The 21,537-nt window shown below is 45.8% G+C and overlaps 1 protein-coding gene across 1 annotated transcript in view; it reads right to left on the reverse strand.

The window, feature by feature from the left end:
• The window catches only part of meis2a (Meis homeobox 2a), an 81,196-nt gene that overhangs the window by 16,583 nt on the left and 43,076 nt on the right, over positions 1-21,537 (reverse strand). The window contains exon 7 of the mRNA XM_080042243.1: positions 9,588-9,664. Coding sequence (XP_079898369.1) covers positions 9,588-9,664 — 77 coding nt within the window. The remainder of the gene's footprint in view (positions 1-9,587; positions 9,665-21,537) is intronic.

Consider the following 21,537-nt stretch of genomic DNA (forward strand, 5'->3'; position numbering starts at 1 on the left):
ATTAGTGACCACGAGAGTCATCGGTCATATGTTGTCAGCTTGCCTCTGACTGCCCTATTGAATAATTAATTGGAGTTTCAATTGCACCTAATCGCTTTGACATACATAGGCGTGAACGTAGGCACGCAAACACACATGTGCAGGCATGGTCAGTAGCCGAGTTTAGGGGTAAAAAAGCCTAGCAGCAGGCTGGTGATATAAATAGCTGTTGTTTGTGGAGGGGACTGCTGGCAGAAGCAGTATACTGACACTGTGGAGCAGACCACAGGGACTCTGATGTGCCTGGTGGCCTGAAGCAAGCCCTCTGCCTTTCAGATCTGCTGTATACCACTGACTGTGTACAGCTTTGACTGGCCTCCTTCATATGTGACAGCATGAAAACAAACACAACAATGTCAATATCATTCAATTCAGCCTACACTGCAGATTATCTTGCTTGAATCTACCTCTGTGAACAGTCCTACACATTCTATGAAATGAAGGGTCTAGTAATCCAATACTACAGATGACCCCATTAGCAAAAAAAATATATATTTTGCAGGTTGAATTAGAATATCTGTAACTAGGACTTAGTTTTACGATACTTGCTGCATTTATATTCAAAACTCTTTTTGGCATACATATTATTCCGGAGACTTGCTACTATTTCATCTCTGAGAAAGCTGAAGAAAAGTCTCCCATACTGTATAACAAGGAAATGATAAAACAGTTATGTCTGGGGGTGGGGGGCTACATACAGGCAGACACCCTCCACCCTCACTAGGGAAAAGAAATTCCCACCACCCTCCCTCCCTCCTTGTTGCGCACATGCTCACTGCGTCTCCCAATTGAAACATCATTGTCGGTAATGGGAGGAATAAATATTCATAAGGCCAGGCAGAGAGAAAGCCCAGATTAGGGTAATATACTTCTCATTGTTCTACCCCTTCCTTCCTTTCTTTAGCTCTTCCTCTATCTCTGTATCTTGTTATGCATGTGATGGTGTTGGCTAATAGTGGCTAATTCCTCCAGCTACCTTTGATGACTTCATCAAAGTACATGCATGTGTGTGTGTGTGTGTGTGTGTGTGTGTGTGTGTGTGTGTGTGTGTGTGTGTGTGTCTGTGTGTGTGTGTGTGTATGTTGCCGTGTGGGTGGAAATAAACGGTGCGGTTTATTTCTCACCTCTCCGAAAATGGCTAATTACCAGGTTTGATTTCTCCGAGATTTTGGGCCACGGTCCAATTAAGATTGTATTGTTTTTGTGGAGAGGCCTTGTGACTCCCTTCCCGCCCTCACCCTGCTCTGCTTGGCACCAACTCCATATGATATCTCATCTATAACAGGCCTGAACTGGGGCAAAGCATGGCTTAAACAAACAAAGGGCTATATTGATTTATAGGGTCTTCCATGATGGGCTTATTGGCCTGCGCCTCAAAGCCACAGAGGGCACCCGGCCATGAATCACTGCTTCAAAAACACACACAAACACCAACATAACAGGTAACAATAATACATTGGAGCATTGTTAAGGATGTGATTAAAACTCAATCTCTCTCTCTCTCTCTCTCTCTCTCTCTCTCTCTCTCTCTCCCTCTCCCTTTCATATCCCAAAACACTTGCTTTCATTGTGCCTCTAAAGGAGGGGCGGTTCAGTGGAGGTTATTTTGAACGTGACACCGCACAAACAAAAGCAAAGATAGAAGAGCGTGCTTATTTGCATGCCGTAACTGTATACATCCAAACACAAGGATCCAGGGAAGAGGGAATGAGGGAGGTAAAGAGAAACAGAGAGAAAGAGAAAGAGCGAGAGAACGAGCATGCCAGGACAGAGAGAAAATACCTTGTAGAGGTTCACAGAGTTTAAAGAGCTCAGCCAAAGAAGGAGCTCCTGTCCTCTCTCCGGCTCCAACACACACACACACACACACACACACCCTCAAGGCCATTCTTTTACACCTGGTCACCTTTATCCCTTTTTAGTCCCCCCTCCCCCCCATACACACACACCCTCACCCCTCCTTCCAAACACGTACAGAATGCACCCAAACTCCTACACACCACACACACTCAGCCATCTGAAACACACAGTAACCACAGAGATATATACTGTACATAGCAGCACTCAGTGCCTAACAAACAGCTCCTCTGGCCATCTCCCTTAGCAGAGAAAACTAATTATTCTAAATCTACTCTGTCAGGTTGTCTGATCCTCTGGGGCCTGAGTTTAAATCTCTCTCTCTCTCTCTCTCTCTCTTCCTCTCTCCCTCTCTCTCTCTCTCTGCCTCTCTCTCGGTCATAAGCCACAAAAAGACCAAGAATTTGGGCCAAGTGACCTCCCGAGTAAAAACATCAACAGAGTGACTAGCCATAAAGACACATTTAGCACCATAGCAGCTGAAGCACATGGCTTTCTTTGTGAAAACAGACCATTCCAAACAACTCCTCGACTGACCTGAAGTTAGTTTTTTCCTTAATTACATGACAAATTGAAAAACACTGATGAAACCTGGTACTCTAAACAACTTTGAAAAAATCTGAAAATAATATGCATGACGTCATCTAGCATACAACTCAAAAAGACTTATGCACCTATTCAGACGCCGAGTCCCTCTCTCTGTTGGCACTTGCCGTTGGCACCCATGTTAGGCTTTTTAGAGCTAAATAACAGGCCAATATCCCAGGCTTTCCAGCTGCACGCCCCTCAAAGCCCATGGAGAAACCATTCGTCCCAATGAGCTCTAAAGGCAAATGGAAGCTCATAAACAGAGACTTGACTGTATAGACTTTGCATTTTATCTTTCAGCAGTGTCTCCTTTTATGGGCCAGGGACCCCTATAACAGGGGGGAGGAAGGGAGGGATGAGCAAGACGGGAGGGTGGCAGGGTAGAGAGAGAGAGAAAGAGAGAGAGAGAGCATAGAAGACAGTGGGGATGTTGGGGAGGAGGACGGTGGCAGAGAGAGAGAGAGAGAGAGAGAGAGAGAGAGAGAGAGAGAGAGAGAGAGAAAGAGACGAAGAATATGAATGAGGTACAGGTTGGCAGAACAAGACAGAGGAGAGCCGTGGTCACAAATCTTGCTGCTATTCTAGTACGTGACATCTTCGCTCGTTTGCGGCTGCTCATTAACAAACAATACTGCTGTGAAATTGGTTTAATGACAAAGTAATAAAATTGCTATTCTGCTCACAGATGGCCTCAGGCACAGGGAGATCCTGGCAGGCTTACTGTGACTGCCCGTGTGCATTAAGCCTGCTTGCTTGTTCATGAAAACAGCGCCCTACACTCTTTCCCACTATCGCCCAATCTCTCTTTTTTTTCATTCTTTTTTTTTAAGTTCTTACTCTTCCCGCAAATGAAATAAATTAACCTACTTTCCCTTCACTTGAATTCTCCCTCTCCCACACTTTTTACCCTCTTGCTCGCCCTCCTCGGTCTCTCTCCTTTGCTCCTCTCATGTATTCTCTATCTTGTTCTCTCTCTCTCTCTCTCTCCTTCTCGAGCTCTCCCCAGTTCTCACCCCTGGTACAGAAATTACCATCTTAAAATAAAAAAGGGGAGGCTCGCCCACGCAAACGCAGCTCGACTTCATTTTCAAACGCAGAGCCCCCTTGTTATTAAACGACCCACCAATAAAACCAAGACGTTGACGAATAAAAGAGCCAAAAGGAGCAGAGAAGTACAAAGCCCTCCCTCCTCCCATCTCTCATTCTCTCTCTCTCTCTCTCCTCTCTCTCTCTCTCTCTCTCTCTCTGTAATGCCTCTTTCAGCTCTTTGCCTCTCTATCTTTGCCTCGTCTGGCTTCGTTCTCCTCGCATGCCTCATCTTTGCTGGGAGAATTCCACACAGCCTTGGAGAGTCTCGAGCTTGTAAAAAGGAAAACATGTTACAAAAAAAAAAATCATTCATTTTCGTGCATGATCGCCCGAGAGTGCCAATTTTATTAAAGCACCACCTGTTTTTCATAAGTCCAGACCCATTCTGAGGTGGGCACTAGGGGGCTGCTCACTCGGCCACGGTGGGTGTCCACGCCATGCTATGACCCAATGTGCCCCCGGTGCCTGATAAAAATGAGAGTGGGGCCCCGTTAATGACGCTGATTATTTCGGGAGCGCCGCGTTGCACTCACGTAGCCTACTCACACACTAGCACCACTAGTGCACACATAAACACAGAGGCGTGTATTAGCATCAGCGATTTGAAGACTCCCCTGGCTTTCTCCTGTGAGTACAAGCATGAGTCTCGATTGCGCCGCGAACAGATATTTGGATCTGAAACAGCAAAATGAAAAAGCATAAATGAATCCGACTTCAACAGGGAGTCTGTTCTATTTTACTCTTGCCAATAATGAAAAAATATGTTGTTCCAAATTTGTTTCTCCCTACCGAAGCAGACGAAATGGGATTATTATTACGGCATCATCAAGAAAGCAGCCAGATCAAATGAACTTAGTGGGCAGGGGGTGTTTGGTAGGGGGGGGCTGGCACTTGGGATCTGACAACAGAGTCAATTCTGCTAATTAACTGCCAATTAGCGGTCCCTAAATGAGAGGGATCATGATGCCTGTGTTGGCAGCGCCCCGATAGTCACTCTCTCTCTCTCTCTCGCTCTCTATCTCAGACTCGCATATACACTCGTGCTAGCTCGCAAAACACAGACACGCTAGAGAGACACACAAACACACACACACATGGCTACAGCCCCTCCACACTCTAGCTGTATATTTAGAAAGCCATGGGGGCATAAGATGGCCACACTGCCGGGAGTCCCTGGTTGTAGCCAAAAAAAGGAATGACATTTCCATCTGGGTCAAAGTTAGACGGATAACCAAGAAAACTTCAGTCAACTAGCCCACCAAAATGTGTCAGAAATAAGGAGACAGAAAAGTAAGGGAATAGGGCGGTGATATAGAGACGGGGGAGAAGGAGAGGGGGGAAAGGGACCTCAAACTCTCTCTGTGTGTGAAATTCACAAGACTTAAATCCTTATAAAGAAATGTGCGGAAAAAAAGAAAAAGAGGTGGCTGGGCCAGTTTCATTGCTTTATGTTACATTTGGAAAATATTAGTTATTATTTTGCATTTCATAATGGGCTCGCCGGCCAAAACCAGAGGATCATAAAAAAACATAAAAGCCAGTGTTCCTAAGTGTCTCATTGGACTGAGGGAGAGAGGGGGTGGAAAAAGCCAAGCTAAGTGGAGGAACAAAATTTGGCTTTGGTTTGTTACTCTTTGGTGTTCTCAGACACTACAAATAAATGTGCTTTGCCCGTTCATAAGATTTTTTGGATGGGAACCCAGTGCACCGCTGTCGGGGTGAGTTCAAGGTCTGGATCCACGGAGGAGGGAGAGAGGGAGAGAGGGAGATGGGAATGGAGGAACATGCTGTGAAGATAAAGCTACAGAGCGTTAAGTTTTGAAGCTAAACTCAGTTTATCAGCTTGCTGTGATATGACTGCATGTAATCTGGAAGCAGAATCAGAATTCTACGTCAATAGGCAGAGTTGAAGGTCTTAAGGCATAGTGTAATCTTTTCTGGCACCACAGTATCCTCTTTACCCGTCTTTTTTTTAGCTGTTGATTCATTTATTCTACCGGCACACACCTGTCTTACACAGCCATCAGCATCCATGGGGTGATCAAAACAATAGAATTAAACATCCAAATCTTAACGCGAACATACAGAAATGTCTACTGAGTGACATGTTGACTAAAGATCAAGTTTGTGCTCCTGGTGAGTGGACAAATGCTTGAAGAAAAAAGAAGAAGAAACAACCAGTGCACCATGCCCTGCCCCTGAATGAGCCTATTTCATCTCCTCAGTGGGCACAGGCCGCTTGGCGCCGTAGTCTGGCGGATATACTTCCCTTATCATGTGACCTGTGCTCCGACAGGGGGCAAAGGTTGGCTGCGATCCGCCCCTGTGTCTTAATAACTCACTCATTGTATTCCTTTCTGCCTCTAATTAGAGCCTCTCCCCTGTGTGTGTGAGTGTGTGTGTGTGTGTGTGTGTGTACGTGTGTGTGTGCAATTCTGTGTCTGTGTGTGTGTACATGTCCCCCCCCCCCCCCCATGGGCTGGAGAGAGTAGGCAGAGAAGTAAAAATAGAGTGTGGCTTAGTGCCCTCTTTATTGTTATTAGTGCTCCAGTGGCACAGCAGTCAGTCATCATAGATGCCAAGAACTGACATATTCGCTCTCTGCCTCGCTCTGCCTCTCTCTCCCTCTCTCTGCCATGGAAATGACCAACTGGCTGCCTGTGAGATGAGGGAATAATGAGGGGACGATTTCCTTCCTTTTTTTAGATGCTGTTTTTCTCAGTCATCTGTCATCGGCGTCATCTCTCGGGCCGATGTAATAATCCTCCGTGTGTCGTGTGTGTGTGTGTGTGTTTATGTGTGTGTGTGTACATTGCCGCAGTGGCAAAGAACGGTAGGAAAGTTGCTGTGTGTGTGTGTTTATGGCAGTGAGTGAGGCCACATCGTGCTGGGTCTGACGCTGAGACATGAAAGGATTCTGTCAGGCCCCATTTAGCCCAGACTGATAGCAGGACACCAGGAGCTGCTGAGGAAGGCAGAATATACACCGCTAGATACTGTAAACTGTAAACGCTTCTCCTCCGGTCGAAACAGACACACCGAGTCCGCCTTTTCACCTACTTCCCCTATCCCAGAATGCCATGTGTGACACGGCCCTCACCTTTTTCCCCCCTGCAATCTTAAACAAATGCAATTACACGTCGGACCACTCCCCGATATTGCGAGCATGTGACGCCAGTTGTCTCGAATGTAAGCAGAGCAAACACACTAGCCCTAATGGTCAACTAATGGTGTCCTGACACACTGTACACACACACATCAACTCTCGTCCGCACACTGAGAGAGAGCACGGTGTCCCCATTAGTAATGACGTGCATTTTGTGCACATACAACGCACACACACACACAGACACACACACACTTATGCACACAGAGGACACTATTAACGGAATCATCAAGCCCTCCTCCTCCTCCGTCTCATCTGCTCAACACCAGCGCAGTGAGATTGTGGACTTTAACCTTTTTGCTTGGTTCCTTATTAACATCAGACAGCTAATGGGGTGTGGGCTACAAGCAGGTTAAGGCAGCCAGCAAATGTTGTTAGAGTAGATTAAAGTGTGTGTTCTGCATGCACAGGTGAGCTGCAGGTAAACGTCAAAAGGGAGGTGCAAGTACGAAGGGAGCGGTTTGGGAGAGGTTTGATGCCAGGGGTGCGTCGGAGAGCGAGCGAGATGCACTGTCTATTGACTATCGCACAGAGCACCCTTGTGCCCTTCGCCGGGGCTGTGAATGTGCCGGCGGACAAAGCCCTGATTCAGCACATCCTTTCCCCGAGGGAGAGCTCTGGAAACCGAAGACGACGGCCGTCCCCGAACCCACCACCACCACCACCACCCCCACTCATCCTCTGCCTCTGTCTCTCTCTCTCTCCCTCCCTCCGTCTGTCTCTGTCCCCCTCTCCCTCTCTTTCTCTTTGGCCAGTTACATGGCAGCGGCCGTGCATCAAAGGGAACCACAGAACAATGCAAGGGGGCCAGCCAGGAATTTGAAGAGTTTTTTCTTTTTTTTTTCTTTTTTTTTAAACAGGAATTTCATATGGCAGAGTTCTGTCATATCCCGGGTGGATCATCTCAGCCAAAGACAAAAAGGGGCACAACCCAAAAAAACTGAAACTCACTGTCCTTCCTGAATGAAAACTTCAGCATCCTCGCTCTCTCTTACATCTTCCACTCAATGTAAAACAGCAAGGCCAGTTGACAACACCCACAATGTACTAGAGATAGACCTGCCATGAGTGTAAGCCTATCTAATGACTTTATTTGTGAAATTTGATTCCCGTTGTGTTTTTGCTAACACGGCTGAGGTCACATTAATACGCGGCTACATCACCACCTGTGTGTAATGTGTATGTGCCCATGCGTGTATGTTTGCGCGGAAAACAAGGTTCATGACCATGTTACCCAGCATGAGATTCCTTCAGACCTCTTTATAAATGGATCTGAGGCATTTCAGCGCCAGGCTTGGATTTCATGGCCTCCGAGAAGGCAGGGACTCTTCCTATATCTATCTCTGTCTCCGTCTATTTCCCTCCCTTCTCCCTCTCCCTCTCTCTCTCTCTCTTGCTCTCTCTCTCTACCCTCACAGGTTTGCAGACTATTTCTGCATTAATCACCATGACACAGGCAAGGCAACTCAATTTTCTGCTCCCGTAAGTAAGGTGCGTGGCGTCCCGAAATGGTGGCACGAGGCATGAAACAGGCAAGCGGGGGCTAATCTTTGGTTACTGGTGTAATTGAAATGCTATCCACACTGTAGGGTGCATTAAAGTCTGATAACAGCGGTTCCTGTGGCCAATTTAAGTAGCTTGACTTCCTTTGGCTAGAAGGGAATAAAGAAAAAGGGTGAGAGAGAGAGACAGCGAGACAGAAAGAGAGAGAGTGCGTCGGGGACGGAGGGGGGAGGGAGGACGAGGGAGAGGGCTGATAGATAAGGCCCGACAAACCAGGCTAATTCTCCAGGCATGTTTCTCATTGTGATCCAGGAAAAAAATTAGAAAGAAATGTATCACAGAACCAAAAAATCAATTGACCCTCGGGTGGCTTGTCAGGCTGCGGGTCTGATAAACCTAAAAGCTTCGTTAATGTCGGCCTGCCTGTAGCCAACAGATAGAGCACTTTGTAAATGAACCCGCTTTGATAAATATATTAAGGAAAGCTGTGAATAAAAGGCACAGACTTGTCATTTGTAAATAGAACCCCCGCTACATGGAATTAGAATGATAAAATGGGGTTCCATATAATTAAGTTTGTGTAAGACCTGAAATCCGTGCAAATACCTTGCTGGAAATTTGAAAGGAAGCTGTCAGTTCAATTAATCTGAACATCACCCTGAGAATGTACTGAACAAAATTAAGCCGCAGATAAAACCTGGGCTAGTATTTTGATAAGTAATTCCTGTATCATTTCTTTGCTTCTGTGATCATTTTATTTAATCCACCACCCCCAGTTATGTGCTAAGCCATCTACAAAGGCCCTGCTGGCCAGGCCACCAAAACCTTAATCCACCATATTGCTGGTGTAGAAAATGGGGAGGGGGTGGTGGAAGGCAGTTTTGCCTTTTGTGCGGGCACCAGTGGTGGAGCTAGGTGTGGTTTTGGATGAAGGGGTTGGGTGGGTTGGGTTGGGTGGGGTGTAGTCGGGGTAAGCTTAGGATCTCTGCCTTTCTCCATTATAAATATATATCCTACTGAATGCATGGGCATCAGACCACATTGACAACTGATTTAGCCGCCGAAAAAGCTTTACTGATAACACTGGAACATCCTGGTAGCTTACATGTAATAATGTTACAAAGGTTGTCAGTGTGTATGTCTACACGTGCACCTCTGTTTGTGTGTGTGTGTGTGTGTGTGTGTGTGTGTGTGTGTGTGTGTGTGTGTGTGTGTGTGTGCGACGGGGTGGGCTGTACATAAACGGTTTTCACACTTGGTGGGGATAGGGAGGCGGAGGCTTTCGAAAATGAAAGGCAGAGCGATGCTGGTGGTGGAGATAGGGCGAGCGGAAATCTTGACTCACCAGTTGTTTACTTGTAAGATGGTGAGGCCCGTGTCTTGGGCTAGCTGCTTCTTCTGCTCTTCAGAAGGGTATGGGTGCTGTGGGAGCAAACAGAGAGAAGAAACACACAGACGTGAGCCTACTTTGACGTACAGATTAACACAAATATACACACACGTAAAGCACTCATAAAGAGAAGCGCTGGAAGGGAAAACATGCACATGAGTCAAATGTGGCCCATTACTGTATGTTTTCAGTATGTTGCCGTGTTTGTTGTATTGAGTAACCCAAGACTGCACCTCCTTTGTGACCTCCACCCAACCCTGCCCCTCCCTTGCACAGTATAGACATTCAGAGCATACACGTGTCCACCGCCACACACGCACGCACACACACGCACACGCGCACACACACACACACACACACACACACACACACACACGCACACACACAATACATTGCTAAACCTGTCCTAGCTGGCTGAACGAGTTTGTCAAAACTGTCAACCGTGATAACCCCCTTCCCTATCCCCACCCTGCCCACACACAGACAACGTATAGAAAGACAGAAAATCACAATTACACACACACACACACACACACACACACAGACAATACTTTTGAGGAGGCCTTACGTACATACTGTGGCATGTGAGAATCCTTTTTATAAATCCGAGCTAACAAATGAGTGGGTGCAGATTTGCAGTGAATGCATTTATCTCGCCTTGAATGACTACCATGTGTCCCGGTGGTGACTCTTTCATAGAGAGCAGCTGAATACATGCTAATGCTAAAAGAACAGAATACTGTGAAAGGGTTTTTTTTTTTCTATTTTTACACCTGAAAATGTAATTCTGCAACCAGGGCTGCTGTGATACAATTTGTGTCAGGTCCAATGTAGAGAACATGGGCTGATATAAATGACAGGGGCTGCCTTGCTTCCCCTGGGCCTGCTATGAAGCATGACAAAACAACAGTGATCACTGGTGACAGATGTCTTTAAGGGCCAGATTAGGAGTCGGGCGCACGCAAACGAAACAAATGAGACACTATGCATTTCATTCAGCCACTGTAGATGGGGAGCATGCGCGCACACAGACCTACTACACATTCACTCGCACACGCATGAGCGAACAGAAACACACACCAAATATTCATAGACGTGACACCTGCAAATCACAACACACACACACACAAAAAAAAATCATTTAAAAAAAGTAACACTCTAAGCCTCCATTGTTTTCTATGGTTTAGAGCTCTCTTAACACACATTATTCCCCCTTGGAAGAAAACACCTTTAGTCTTATGACCTGTACTCGTTTGTTTCAGCTTTTATCCTCCTCCACATTCTAGCAGAAAGAAAATTTCATGAAGCTGGTAATGTCTGCCTGGCTTGTCATAATTGAATTCCATTTTAACATGAAATGATAACAGTTGCTCAAGAACTATTTCCTCATTTACTGCTGAAATAATTGATGTTAGTGAGGGTTTCATATCGGCAGAGGGGTGGATTCCTCCTTTCAGGTAGTACCGGCAGACTAAATGTAGTCTTTTTTAATTAAAGGAGAGACGGAAAAATGGTTTGAGGAATGTGCTCAATTAATAACAAACAAGGCTGAGATTGGACAAATAATGAGTCCCGGCTGCAGAGAGGGATTAATCTGATTTGTACTTGTGTATGCAGTTCCCTTTTAATATGCTAAAATCATTAACAAAGGAAAGATGATAATACTTGCATAGAAATACATTTTTTGATTGCACGGTGCTGACATTTCCTTGGCCATGGAAGACAGAGTAATTTGTATAGGTTACAGTGTGTGTGTGTGTTGTGTGTGTGTGTGTGTGTGTGTGTGTGTGTGTGTGTGTGTGTGTGTGTGTGTGTGTGTGTGTGTGTGTGTGTGTGTGTGTATATGTGTGTGTTTGTGTGCGCGTGCATGTGCATGCACATAAGCATGTGCGTGTAAACATGCTGAAGAGAATACACAGTGTGCACAATGTCCAAAGAACATATCCACATCCCCATGTGTGTGTGTCGGCCCTGGACAACACCATGTAATAAGAGCACAGCCTCTCTTTCCCTCCCCCTTACACTCCTGGGCTTCCTTGGCGTTTTCACATTAGCTATGACCTCGGTCACCATCAAAACACGCTTGCAAATATAACAGAACACTCACTCCCTCCCACTCTTTTTTTTATGTACACACACTACACAAACATACACACACATACACAAATTGAGACGTAGCTAAAGATTATGTGATATGGAGGTGTGGGGAGAGTGAAGCAGTCTAAATTGGAAATGGGAGTGGGTCATCTACATTGTATTAAGGCTTCCTCAGCCTCTCAGGCCCAGACCCGGTCATCAATCGCCTACTGTCAGCCGGAGCGCGCTTTAGCTCGGTGATAAATACACCGGCCAGCGGCATAGCTCGTCCAGCAGCCACCACGTAATGAATGGTTTGAACAAACAAGAAAGATGTCTCATCAAGGAGAGTGGGGACGTTAAAGCCCCCCTCACACACAAAACCCCTGAGTAAGGAGATTTACTCTGACCACATAGACACGACACAAAAAAAAATAAAATCCTTTTTCGTTCAGCTCATACCCCTCCCAGTCCTTGCTCTTTCCCCCAGTCCTTGGCTCTGTGTGTCAGACTAGATCAATCCCCCACTGCAACCCCAAGACTTGAATGCACTTGCACATATGCGCTGCCAAACACAGACCCAAAGAAGCAAATGTACAAACACACAAACATATATGCAGTATGTCTTTGTGCAACCTTTCCTCATATGTCCTCAACCCGTTCTCTCTATTGCCTTTCTTGCTGACCCCAGCACCGTCCTTTTCCCAGGCACACACATACATTTTATGGCTGCGACTGCAGGCCACCCACACTTTATGTTGTGGCAGCTTTCCTTAAAGCATGGCGCTCTGAGATTTCAGCTACAGAAAATGGTGTGCGGTGGCAATGGCGACACACACACATGCACGGACATGAGAAGTAAGCCGACATGGTGGGCCTATAGTGGTTACAAGGCTGCAGCAGCCGTGAAATTGGAGAACAGTTATTTAGACCTCTGAGTAACCTCTTACTGTTAATTGCCTCAGTAAAACAATATATGATAGTAAATCACCCAATGAGCACAAAAGAAAAAGATTGATATGAAAAGAACAATGTGAGCTATGGGTTTCGTTTAAATGTAAAAACAAACTCATAAAAGACAAAGTGCCAAATCGGTTTTGAAGTGTTTCTTCCTGGAGATGTCCTTCTCTGCCCTCGGGAGACAGAGTGACATGGTTATTTAATGGATGAAACACAAACACAGGAGAAGATCAAAGATGGTATTGACAATCTTCCCCACTAGCTTTGGATCCGCTCAATATGTTCAGTTACAAACACCAAGGCCAATATACCTAAAAGAGGATTGACCGCAAAATGTAAAACAGCCAGTCTATAAATAATTAGAGCCAGAAATGAGCAGCCTCAATTTGCTGTCCGGGCAGCGGCGGGTTTGCCGATCGAAACAGCTCTGTTAATTACGCTAAAGCCTGTTAATGGCACAAGCGTGCACTTTTGCTGATGCACACATGTTGTCCAATTCGGAACTGAAAAAGAACAGCCTAACATTAACAGCAACACATAAACACAGGCGCATATGCAGGTGGATCGCATTTCTGCCAGTCATTGAGCATCGAGCTGTGTGTGTGTGTGTGTGTGTGTGTGTGTGTGTGTGTTTGTGTTGTGTGTGTGTGTGTGTGTGTGTGTGTGTGTGTGTGTGTGTGTGTGTGTGTGTGTGTGTGTGTGTGTGTGTGTGTGTGTGTGTGACCGACTGCTGGCTAAATTGCAGGGTGTGATGTGCTCTGTGCTCTCTGATGCTGCTGGATGTAATGGCCCCTGTGGTTGCTGAACATTACAAGCCGAGGGTTAGCTCCATCATCCGCTGTGTACGGCACGTGAAAACTCCCCCTCGGACCACTCTTACTTCACACACCTTTTCTTGCATGCTGACTCCTATGGCTACTCCTTCAATGTCCAGCTTGCTAATATGTCAGATCGGTGCTTTCCTGACACCTATTTGCTGCCGTCGTCAAATCCCACAGCCCGATCATTATCCCCAGGCGTTCCATTCAACCCCCACCCCTGCCCCCCCCCTCTGCCCTCCTTATCCAGCTCCGCCCATTTTCCCTTTACTCCCTATACTAGCCCCGATCTGCAGCCCCCTTGCCTTGAGAAGCTGGTGGACCCCATTGATGAATGACATCATCAGTGTGTGGCATGAGTTATAGGGCCGGGTCACAAGGTTGCAGTGGCTTGCAAACCTATTCCATGCTAATGACTCACAGGAAATCACAGGCCATTGGCTGTTTACCCCCGGTGCCATGGCAACACAACGGATTTGGCTGATTGCTGTGATTTAGCTCCAGCTATACTTTGTCACTTGGATAGGGTTATTATTAGATCATCTGCATATCTATTTTTCATACCATAAAACTGTTTGTTTAATCATTCTAAAGTATTGGATTTAATCAAATAAAAAATGGATACATTGCTATAACGTATGACGTAATTCCTTATAATAGTATGTTTGAATAGTGGTGCTAATAATGTGTTGGGAGCATTTGATGGGCATTTGCATTTTATTGTGAGTTTGTGTGTAGTTTTCCAGCGATATTGTATCCCAGTTTTGCTTTCATATACAGATTCCTCAAATTGATTGGAATCTTATTTGTTTTTAATCAAAGTGACTGGGGGGATGCTAATAATATTCACTGTCAGAAATCAACGCAATCAAATATAGGAATGACATTTTAATATGGATGCTGCACTGAGTTGGGGTAAGATTGGCACATTTTAAATATGAAGTTGCCGCTGTTAATAACGTTACAATTGGCTCCTTTGACAAATGACAATAAGATTGAATGCATATCGGCATTACTGGGAGATCAAACAGATAGGACAAATCCAATCCAGTTGGAGTTTTTCAATCCATCAAGACTGTTTCACTGGGCACGAGGCAATCTCTGGCTTTTTAGCTGCAGTTTTCTGACAGATTTTGTGGGTTTAAATCGAATTATACAGTTAATTACTTCCGTCGGTGAACATCAAATAGATTGACAACTGAGAATTTTCCAAAAAGCCCTTCTGTGACAATGAAATAATTGACTTGCAAAAAAATATTTGTATTCATTTACAATTGTTATTAGTTATATTACAATCAATTTGGTGTATTTGATCAATTATAAACGTATTTATTATAAAGGTTATAATTTATAGTTTATTATTAATAAAATTAGCTCAGCCCAAATTAAGGATTGCAAATTAAGTAAACCAAATGTGTAGTTTTCTTTCCATCATTATGCTCAATCCACTTCCATTTTTATCTCTCTGCTCAACTACTCCATTCCTCTCTCTGTCTCTTTCTCTCTCTCTTTCTTTCTCTTTGTGTGTTTTTGGCCGGGTGGAGGAGGGAGTGAGAAGAGGGTGTTTTGGGTGTTTGTTTTATTTTACTGGGAACTACAGTGCTTCCTGACAACAGTCTGAAAACAGGCAAGAATGCCACATGACTCAATGATTCAACCCTGCTGATCTGGCTTTCTCTTTCTTTCCTTCTCTCTCTCTCTTTGTTACACATACATACACACACACACACACACACACACACACACACACACACACACACACACACACACACACACACACACAGCCAACTTATAAACAGAACTCACATGATGCCAACCTACAAACCGCACGCACTGCATGCCAACTTCTGATAACAGCCAATGAAACATCCATATCTACACCTCACACAATCTGCATTCAGAACATACCACTACACCTCTGTCTCTTTCTCTCACTCCAGACTACAGTACTGCTTCCACAATAAGTATAAGGGCTCTCAGAGGACTGCCCTCTTGACAGTAAAACAGTGATGATTGCATATATACAAGGCGGACTGGTGAGACCCGCGGCACCTATTACAGAGCAGAAAGGGCCACCAGTCTGTCTGTCTGCCTCTCTGACTGACTGGCTGGTTGGTTGGGTTGGTTGGCAGACAGTGCATCAGTACAACTACTACTGCTGTTGCTGCTGCTATGGCCCCACCACAACAATCGCTGGCTGAGCTCCTGAAGCCAGCTACTGGACCTCAGCCAGCAGCCTGTTTGCTCTACACCATTAATTTATGTTCACTGGAGATGGTGCAAGGTTGTGGAGAAGCTCTACTGCATAACTGCCCTAGCTTCGCCTGCCAAGCTACAGTAACAGTAAAGCGGGTGAGGGGAGTCGGAAGCAAGGGGCGAGGAGGGAAACGCAGGGAAAAAGGGTGAGAAAGGAGCCCCGGAGGATAATGAAGGGATGTATGCATTTGATTGTAGCAAGCTTTATGAGGCTAAATAGCGATCACTCCCACACAATCCCAATGCACCTCCAGACTTGACGGATCGACCGACGAAAACAGAAAGATGTGTTTTTTTCCCGAAAGCTATCGTGCGTAATGATAAATAAGGTATCACTTTGATCCAATAAAGAAAGTCAAACTGGAAGAAATGGGTTCATTATCTTCGTAAAAAAAATCTTCAAAAGACTCCCCAAAGAGGTTCAACCGAACTCAACCCCATGGATCTATCGGAGTTTGCCCACAGTTATGTACACAAACTGTGTGTGTGCTGCTTTGTTGTGAACCTGGTCTTATTTGTGGCCCGCAGCCATAGAGATGTGCCTATTTAATCGTCAGATCGAGTTCATGGCTTCTCTTTCCACCACACGGCTTCCCCTCCGCGTTCAAGGGGAGGAATACGATCCCTCCATCCTCAGAGTGGAGGGCCTAGTCTCCTCTCAGTCTCTAACCCTCTCTCTCTTTCTCTTTCTCTCTCATTCCTGTCGATCTCTGCTTCTCCTGCCGTATTCCACAGGCCCCAGCAGCAATCCATTTTCTCGCTACATGCTAACCCGCCTGGCCTGTCTAGTCTAGTCTATCCTCTGCACTTCCTATCCTCTCTACACTTCCTCTCCTCTGCTCTCCTCTCGTTCCCTTCTTTCAAAAGATTCCGCTCAAGCTTGGAGCCAGGTCCTAGAGGGCAGGAATTTGGCCTGGTTTTTCAGACCAGTCTGTTGGCTTTGTTGTGGTAACTGCCTGCTCAGGGGCACCCGGGCTCTGTTCTGCTCTGCTCTCCAGCTCGCCTGATGTCAACACACAGCCACGCTACTCACTACTTTTATTTTTTTGCTCTCAGGGAAATCTTAAAAACATCTTGTTGACTACAGCTGAGCCACAGGATCATGCCCTCACAAAGGGGTTTGTTCGTATTAAATTCCAATAAATTAAAATGTGAAATGTCTTTGGTAGAGTTTATTTTCACAATTCTATGCCAACAAAATTAATGGGTAGATCTTTTATGCTCAATGATACTGCTTGCGAGTTGAATGTAATAGGTCTCGTGCCTTTGCGAGGGTTTTTTAGGGCCCATAAGCAGATCATTAGAGGCCTGTTGGGCCTGTGAAAGCCCAAGTCTCACCTACTATGCCGCATTTGACAACCTCATATCCACACCACTTGTCACTGTTGCTGGTCATAAAGTCACTGGAAGTGTGTATGCTATCCTAGCTAAAGCGTCGTGAACGGACTAAGCCTCTGAATAAACATCAACACTGGTTTAATGACGTATGTACACATTGTAAAAAGCAATGCTTTTTTTTTAACTGAGAGCCTTGGCCCCAGAAAAAAGTGTTTTCATTTTACCAACAAAAATAACTTAATTCCTCAATCTTCTAGTTGTAAAAAGAAAAAAAGTAACTACCATAACTGCCTCCTGACGTAAATAACTAAGAATTTTCTGCACCAAATAGGTCCAGGTTATTAGACACCATTCAGGCATACTGAAGCTTACAGGTCACTTAAAGTAAATGCTGGGAAAGAACAGAAGGGCAATGACAAAACAGTAAGGCACTTACAACCTAGTGCCTTGTTGATAAAGGTCTGTTGGGAAAAGGACTTAATATTAACATACAGGGTCTCTTTAAGTCTATCCTCTTGCTCCATTGTGTTCCTTTAGACGTTGTTTAACTTCCTAAGTCAAAGTAAAGTGGGGCTGATCTTCAATTGAAATAGAAACAGATTAATTTGTGGAGAGATGGACAGAGAGAGAGAGAGAGAGAGAGAAAAGCGGGTGTGTTCGCTCTTCAAATAGAAGCTTCTGAGAGTCTCCACTTGACGGTTCTCCCTTTCATTGTGCATTAACTTAATGAGAGTAAGTATTCAAATACACAACCAGGACCTCTTGTAGCTCTCTTCCCCTCTCTTCTTTTTAGCCTCCACCCCCCCCCCCCCCCACGCTCCTCTGCCTCTTTAAGAACTCAACATTCTCCAGAGAAAGGCCAGTACATTCTAATAGCGAGCCTCAGGACACAACAACAAGAGCACAACCACTTACAGAGGACAAACAAGAAAACCCCCGGGGCCAGCTATGGAATGTCAAGCCAATTTGGTAGATATCATAGGACATTTGTAATGTCAATTTTTTGTTTTTCAGGTCAAAAATCAAAGGCGAACATGGTGGGGTAACATTGGTCCATTACAGTGAAGGGGAAGGAACACCCTCCCTCCCACCGACGAAAAAACAGCTGCAGGGGACACTTCCTGTTTGCTAATGATGCTAAATGTGTTCAAGTCAACCATGTCAAATTTTCTCTCCCTCTGAATGGACAGCTGGGACGGAAATAATTTTTTTTTCTCCTTTTCTCCTCCACCACTGTCTCTCTCTCTCTCTCTCTTTTCCACTATCCTCTGCCAGCGAGAGAAGAAGAAGCTCTTAGGGCCCATGACAGACAGACACTTCAGATCATGTCCCTGTCAGTGAGACAGACGGAGAAGCATAGCTGATGGTAACCATAGGTGCATTCATCTGAGATCACAAGTACTTCCATGGAACAAAGCCAGCCGAGCCCTGATCAGTCACCACCCCCGTCCCTACCTGTTGTGTCTGTTCTCTCTTTTACTGGATATCGTTTTTTTTTTTTCGGGTTTTTTTCAGAAATGCACGTCTCTCTGAGCTTTCCTTTCATCTAGGGGTGCATGAGTCAAGGAGATACCTCCTGTCATTGCTCAACACCCAGGGGCGGCTGGGCTGCACAGGGCTGTGTGTGGACTGACAAAATGCCCTCAGGATCTTTCACTTTTCTTAATGTTCCTCAAAGCAGAGTCGACATGTGACGGGGAGTAAAAATGCCTTTGTGAAGTGCCGCCAACGCAAAAAAGAGAAGGAGAAGAAGAAGAAGAAGAAGAAGAAGAAGAAGAAGAAGAAGAAGAAGAAGAAGAAGAAGAAGAAGAAGAAGAAGAGAATAGAATAGAAAAGAAAAGAAGAGAAGAGAGTGTTAAGGCAGGGATATTTAGCTATAGGCCTGGTTAATAGCAGCCAAAATCTTTAAGTGCATTCTTCCATCCTCTCCCTGTCTCTCTCCTTGTAGTGCTCTTAGGGGCTCAATCCTGCCCGGGGGCCAAGGTGACCTTTGACCTGGCTGGCCTGCCTAGCTACAGCCCTCTCGTTTGTTAGGGGCTTTATCCACTGACAAAGCAGGCAGGAAGTTGGCAGCCACCCAGCAGCCCCATGGGAGGATGACCATCAGCTAGCTCAGCTTACCGCTTATTACAGGATGGTGGGGAGCATGTGTGTTTGTGTGTGTGTGTGTATGTGTGTGTCTGTGGCTGTCTGTGCACCGGCGTGTGTCCTTGTGCCTGCGTGTGTTTATGCTGTCTGTGTGCACGCATGCTTGTGTATAAAAGTACTTGTGCACGTGCAACAGCAAGCATGCTCGACTGTAGCTGCATACTTGTGTTTGCATGCACATGTGGACGAGTTGAGTCTGAAATGTGGCTGACCTTTTGTCTTCTTTTTTTATCGTGCCGGCAATTTTTTACTATGGAAGCTAATGACACGCAAAGAATAAGCCTGGAAGCCATGAACGTCCCTGTCTCCAAGCTAACCCGATCAGCTACGCGTGTTAGCAACAATCAGGCAACCTTCCAGCCACTGGACTCAGGGGACCCCAGCACACTTCAGTCTCTCTCTCTTTCTCTCCACTGTTTCTCTCCTCCTCCCATCCACAGCCTGCTCATCAGAGCGCTCAGAGCAGCTCGCTCAAACATTATATCACGAGACACTCCAGTTTCCCTCTCGCCACTCCATAAAAGTCAGGTAATTCATACTTCATTTATATATCTTCCCATTAATAAAGCTGATGAACTTTTACTCCTTAAATCTAATGGGCCATTTTGCCATGACTGCCAGCGCTCTCCGGTTTTCCTCCGATGGTCTCTTCCTCTTCCTTCTCTACTATCGCGTTGGGGAAAGCTAAGCTAATCCACCGCTACTCGGCCACAGCTCGCGTACAGTGTTCTACAGGCGCGGAGAGAAAGAGAAGGATTTAGAGATTATTTAGGCTTTCGAGTGACCCCTGCCACAGACGAGTAGTGACACGTAGGGCCGTGTGGCAAGTGTGTTGTTGTTACTTTTGGACCCTCTCTCTCTCTCTCTCTCTGCGTTGCCCCCTCTACCACTCTATCTGGGTGCAACGGAGGGTCAGTGACCTTACGGGCCTAAAGCAAGGTATGATGACTCCCCAGCTCAGAGGCTGTTGACAAGTGTCTGTGTTCTTTTCAACAACTAGTTGAACCACCGCCCCCCCTACCCCTTCCCTTCTCAGGAATGTAACACAACCGCTCACTGAGGTAACCCAAGCCCCTCCCCTCTCTCCCATCCTTCATTTACAGAAAGAGAAAGAGACGGAAAGAGAGAAAGAGAGTGAAAGCAAGACCAACTGGGGGGTGTCCGACAGCTGCCCCCCCCCCATCTCCACCATCTAACTCTTGCTCCCTCTCCATTTCTCTTCCTCTCTTTAGATTTGCTCCAAGCCCGCCGTCTGTGGAATAATTAATGATGCAATTGAGCCGAGGAGAGGACTCCCGACCAGCAGGGGCTGAATGTTCCTGAATGCCCGTGTAGCCGATTTTATGGAAGACCGGAAAAATAGGGAGGGAGAGAAAGACATGGAGAGGCAGAGAAAGACATAAAACAGTCAAAGAGTGAGAAAAAGAGATGGTTAATAGGCTGGTTCCTCCAACAAGTCTTCCTCTCTGTTTTGTCCCCCCTAGTCTAATCTTCTTTTTCCCCATCCCCCTCTCCTCTCCTCCGTCCTGATGGCGGGATTGGGGGGCCTGACCTGTCTGGTGATTGATGGTAATGTCTCAGGAAGTCATTTTCCCCGACAGCACCCCGCCGCCTTTCACCAGGCCTGGTGCAGAGGTGAGCCCATCACATGCTCGCTTTTAACTCTTTGCTCACTCACCGCCAAGGTCTCCCTGACCCATGTATCTCACACGCAAACCCCTCATGCCCACACTGCACCCCCTTGTGTGCCTCTAACTCCACTTCCCTTGATCCCCCTGCTTCTGACACCATGGCAATGGTGAGAACAATTCTCTTAAAAAAAGAAAAAAGAGGCATGATTAAAGAAGTCTGCAAAACAGTGAAAACAAGGGCACCTTGACAAAAAAACGCAGGCCATCTTGAAGTGGATCTGCCAAGTGGCCCCTAATTCAGGTTGCTGGGGATGGATCCCCACAACTCCATTACTGTCAGCGCTTACCACCTCCATTATGGCAATTAGGACGTGGTTTCAACACTAGGAATGCTTCGCTATGCTCTGGAATTGCTAACATCTGCCGCGTCTCCGCTCCATGTGTCAGCGTTAGAGTTGTCTTTTCTTAAACACACATCTTTTTACAGTCACACTCTCTCGTCCCTCTTTTTCCTCCCGTTTCTTCCAACGCTGCTTTCCACATTTATTTTCTTAATTCGACTCAAACTGTGCCTTAAAGAGATCCCTCTCTGTTTGAGTCCAAATAACCTAAAATGATCCGTGAAGAGCCTCGCGCGGTTCCCGTTTTCAATAGGCTTCATTAGTTTTTAATATCTAG

Source organism: Ammodytes marinus (assembly GCF_949987685.1).
Source record: "Ammodytes marinus genome assembly, chromosome: 15".
Taxonomy (NCBI): domain Eukaryota; kingdom Metazoa; phylum Chordata; class Actinopteri; order Uranoscopiformes; family Ammodytidae; genus Ammodytes; species Ammodytes marinus.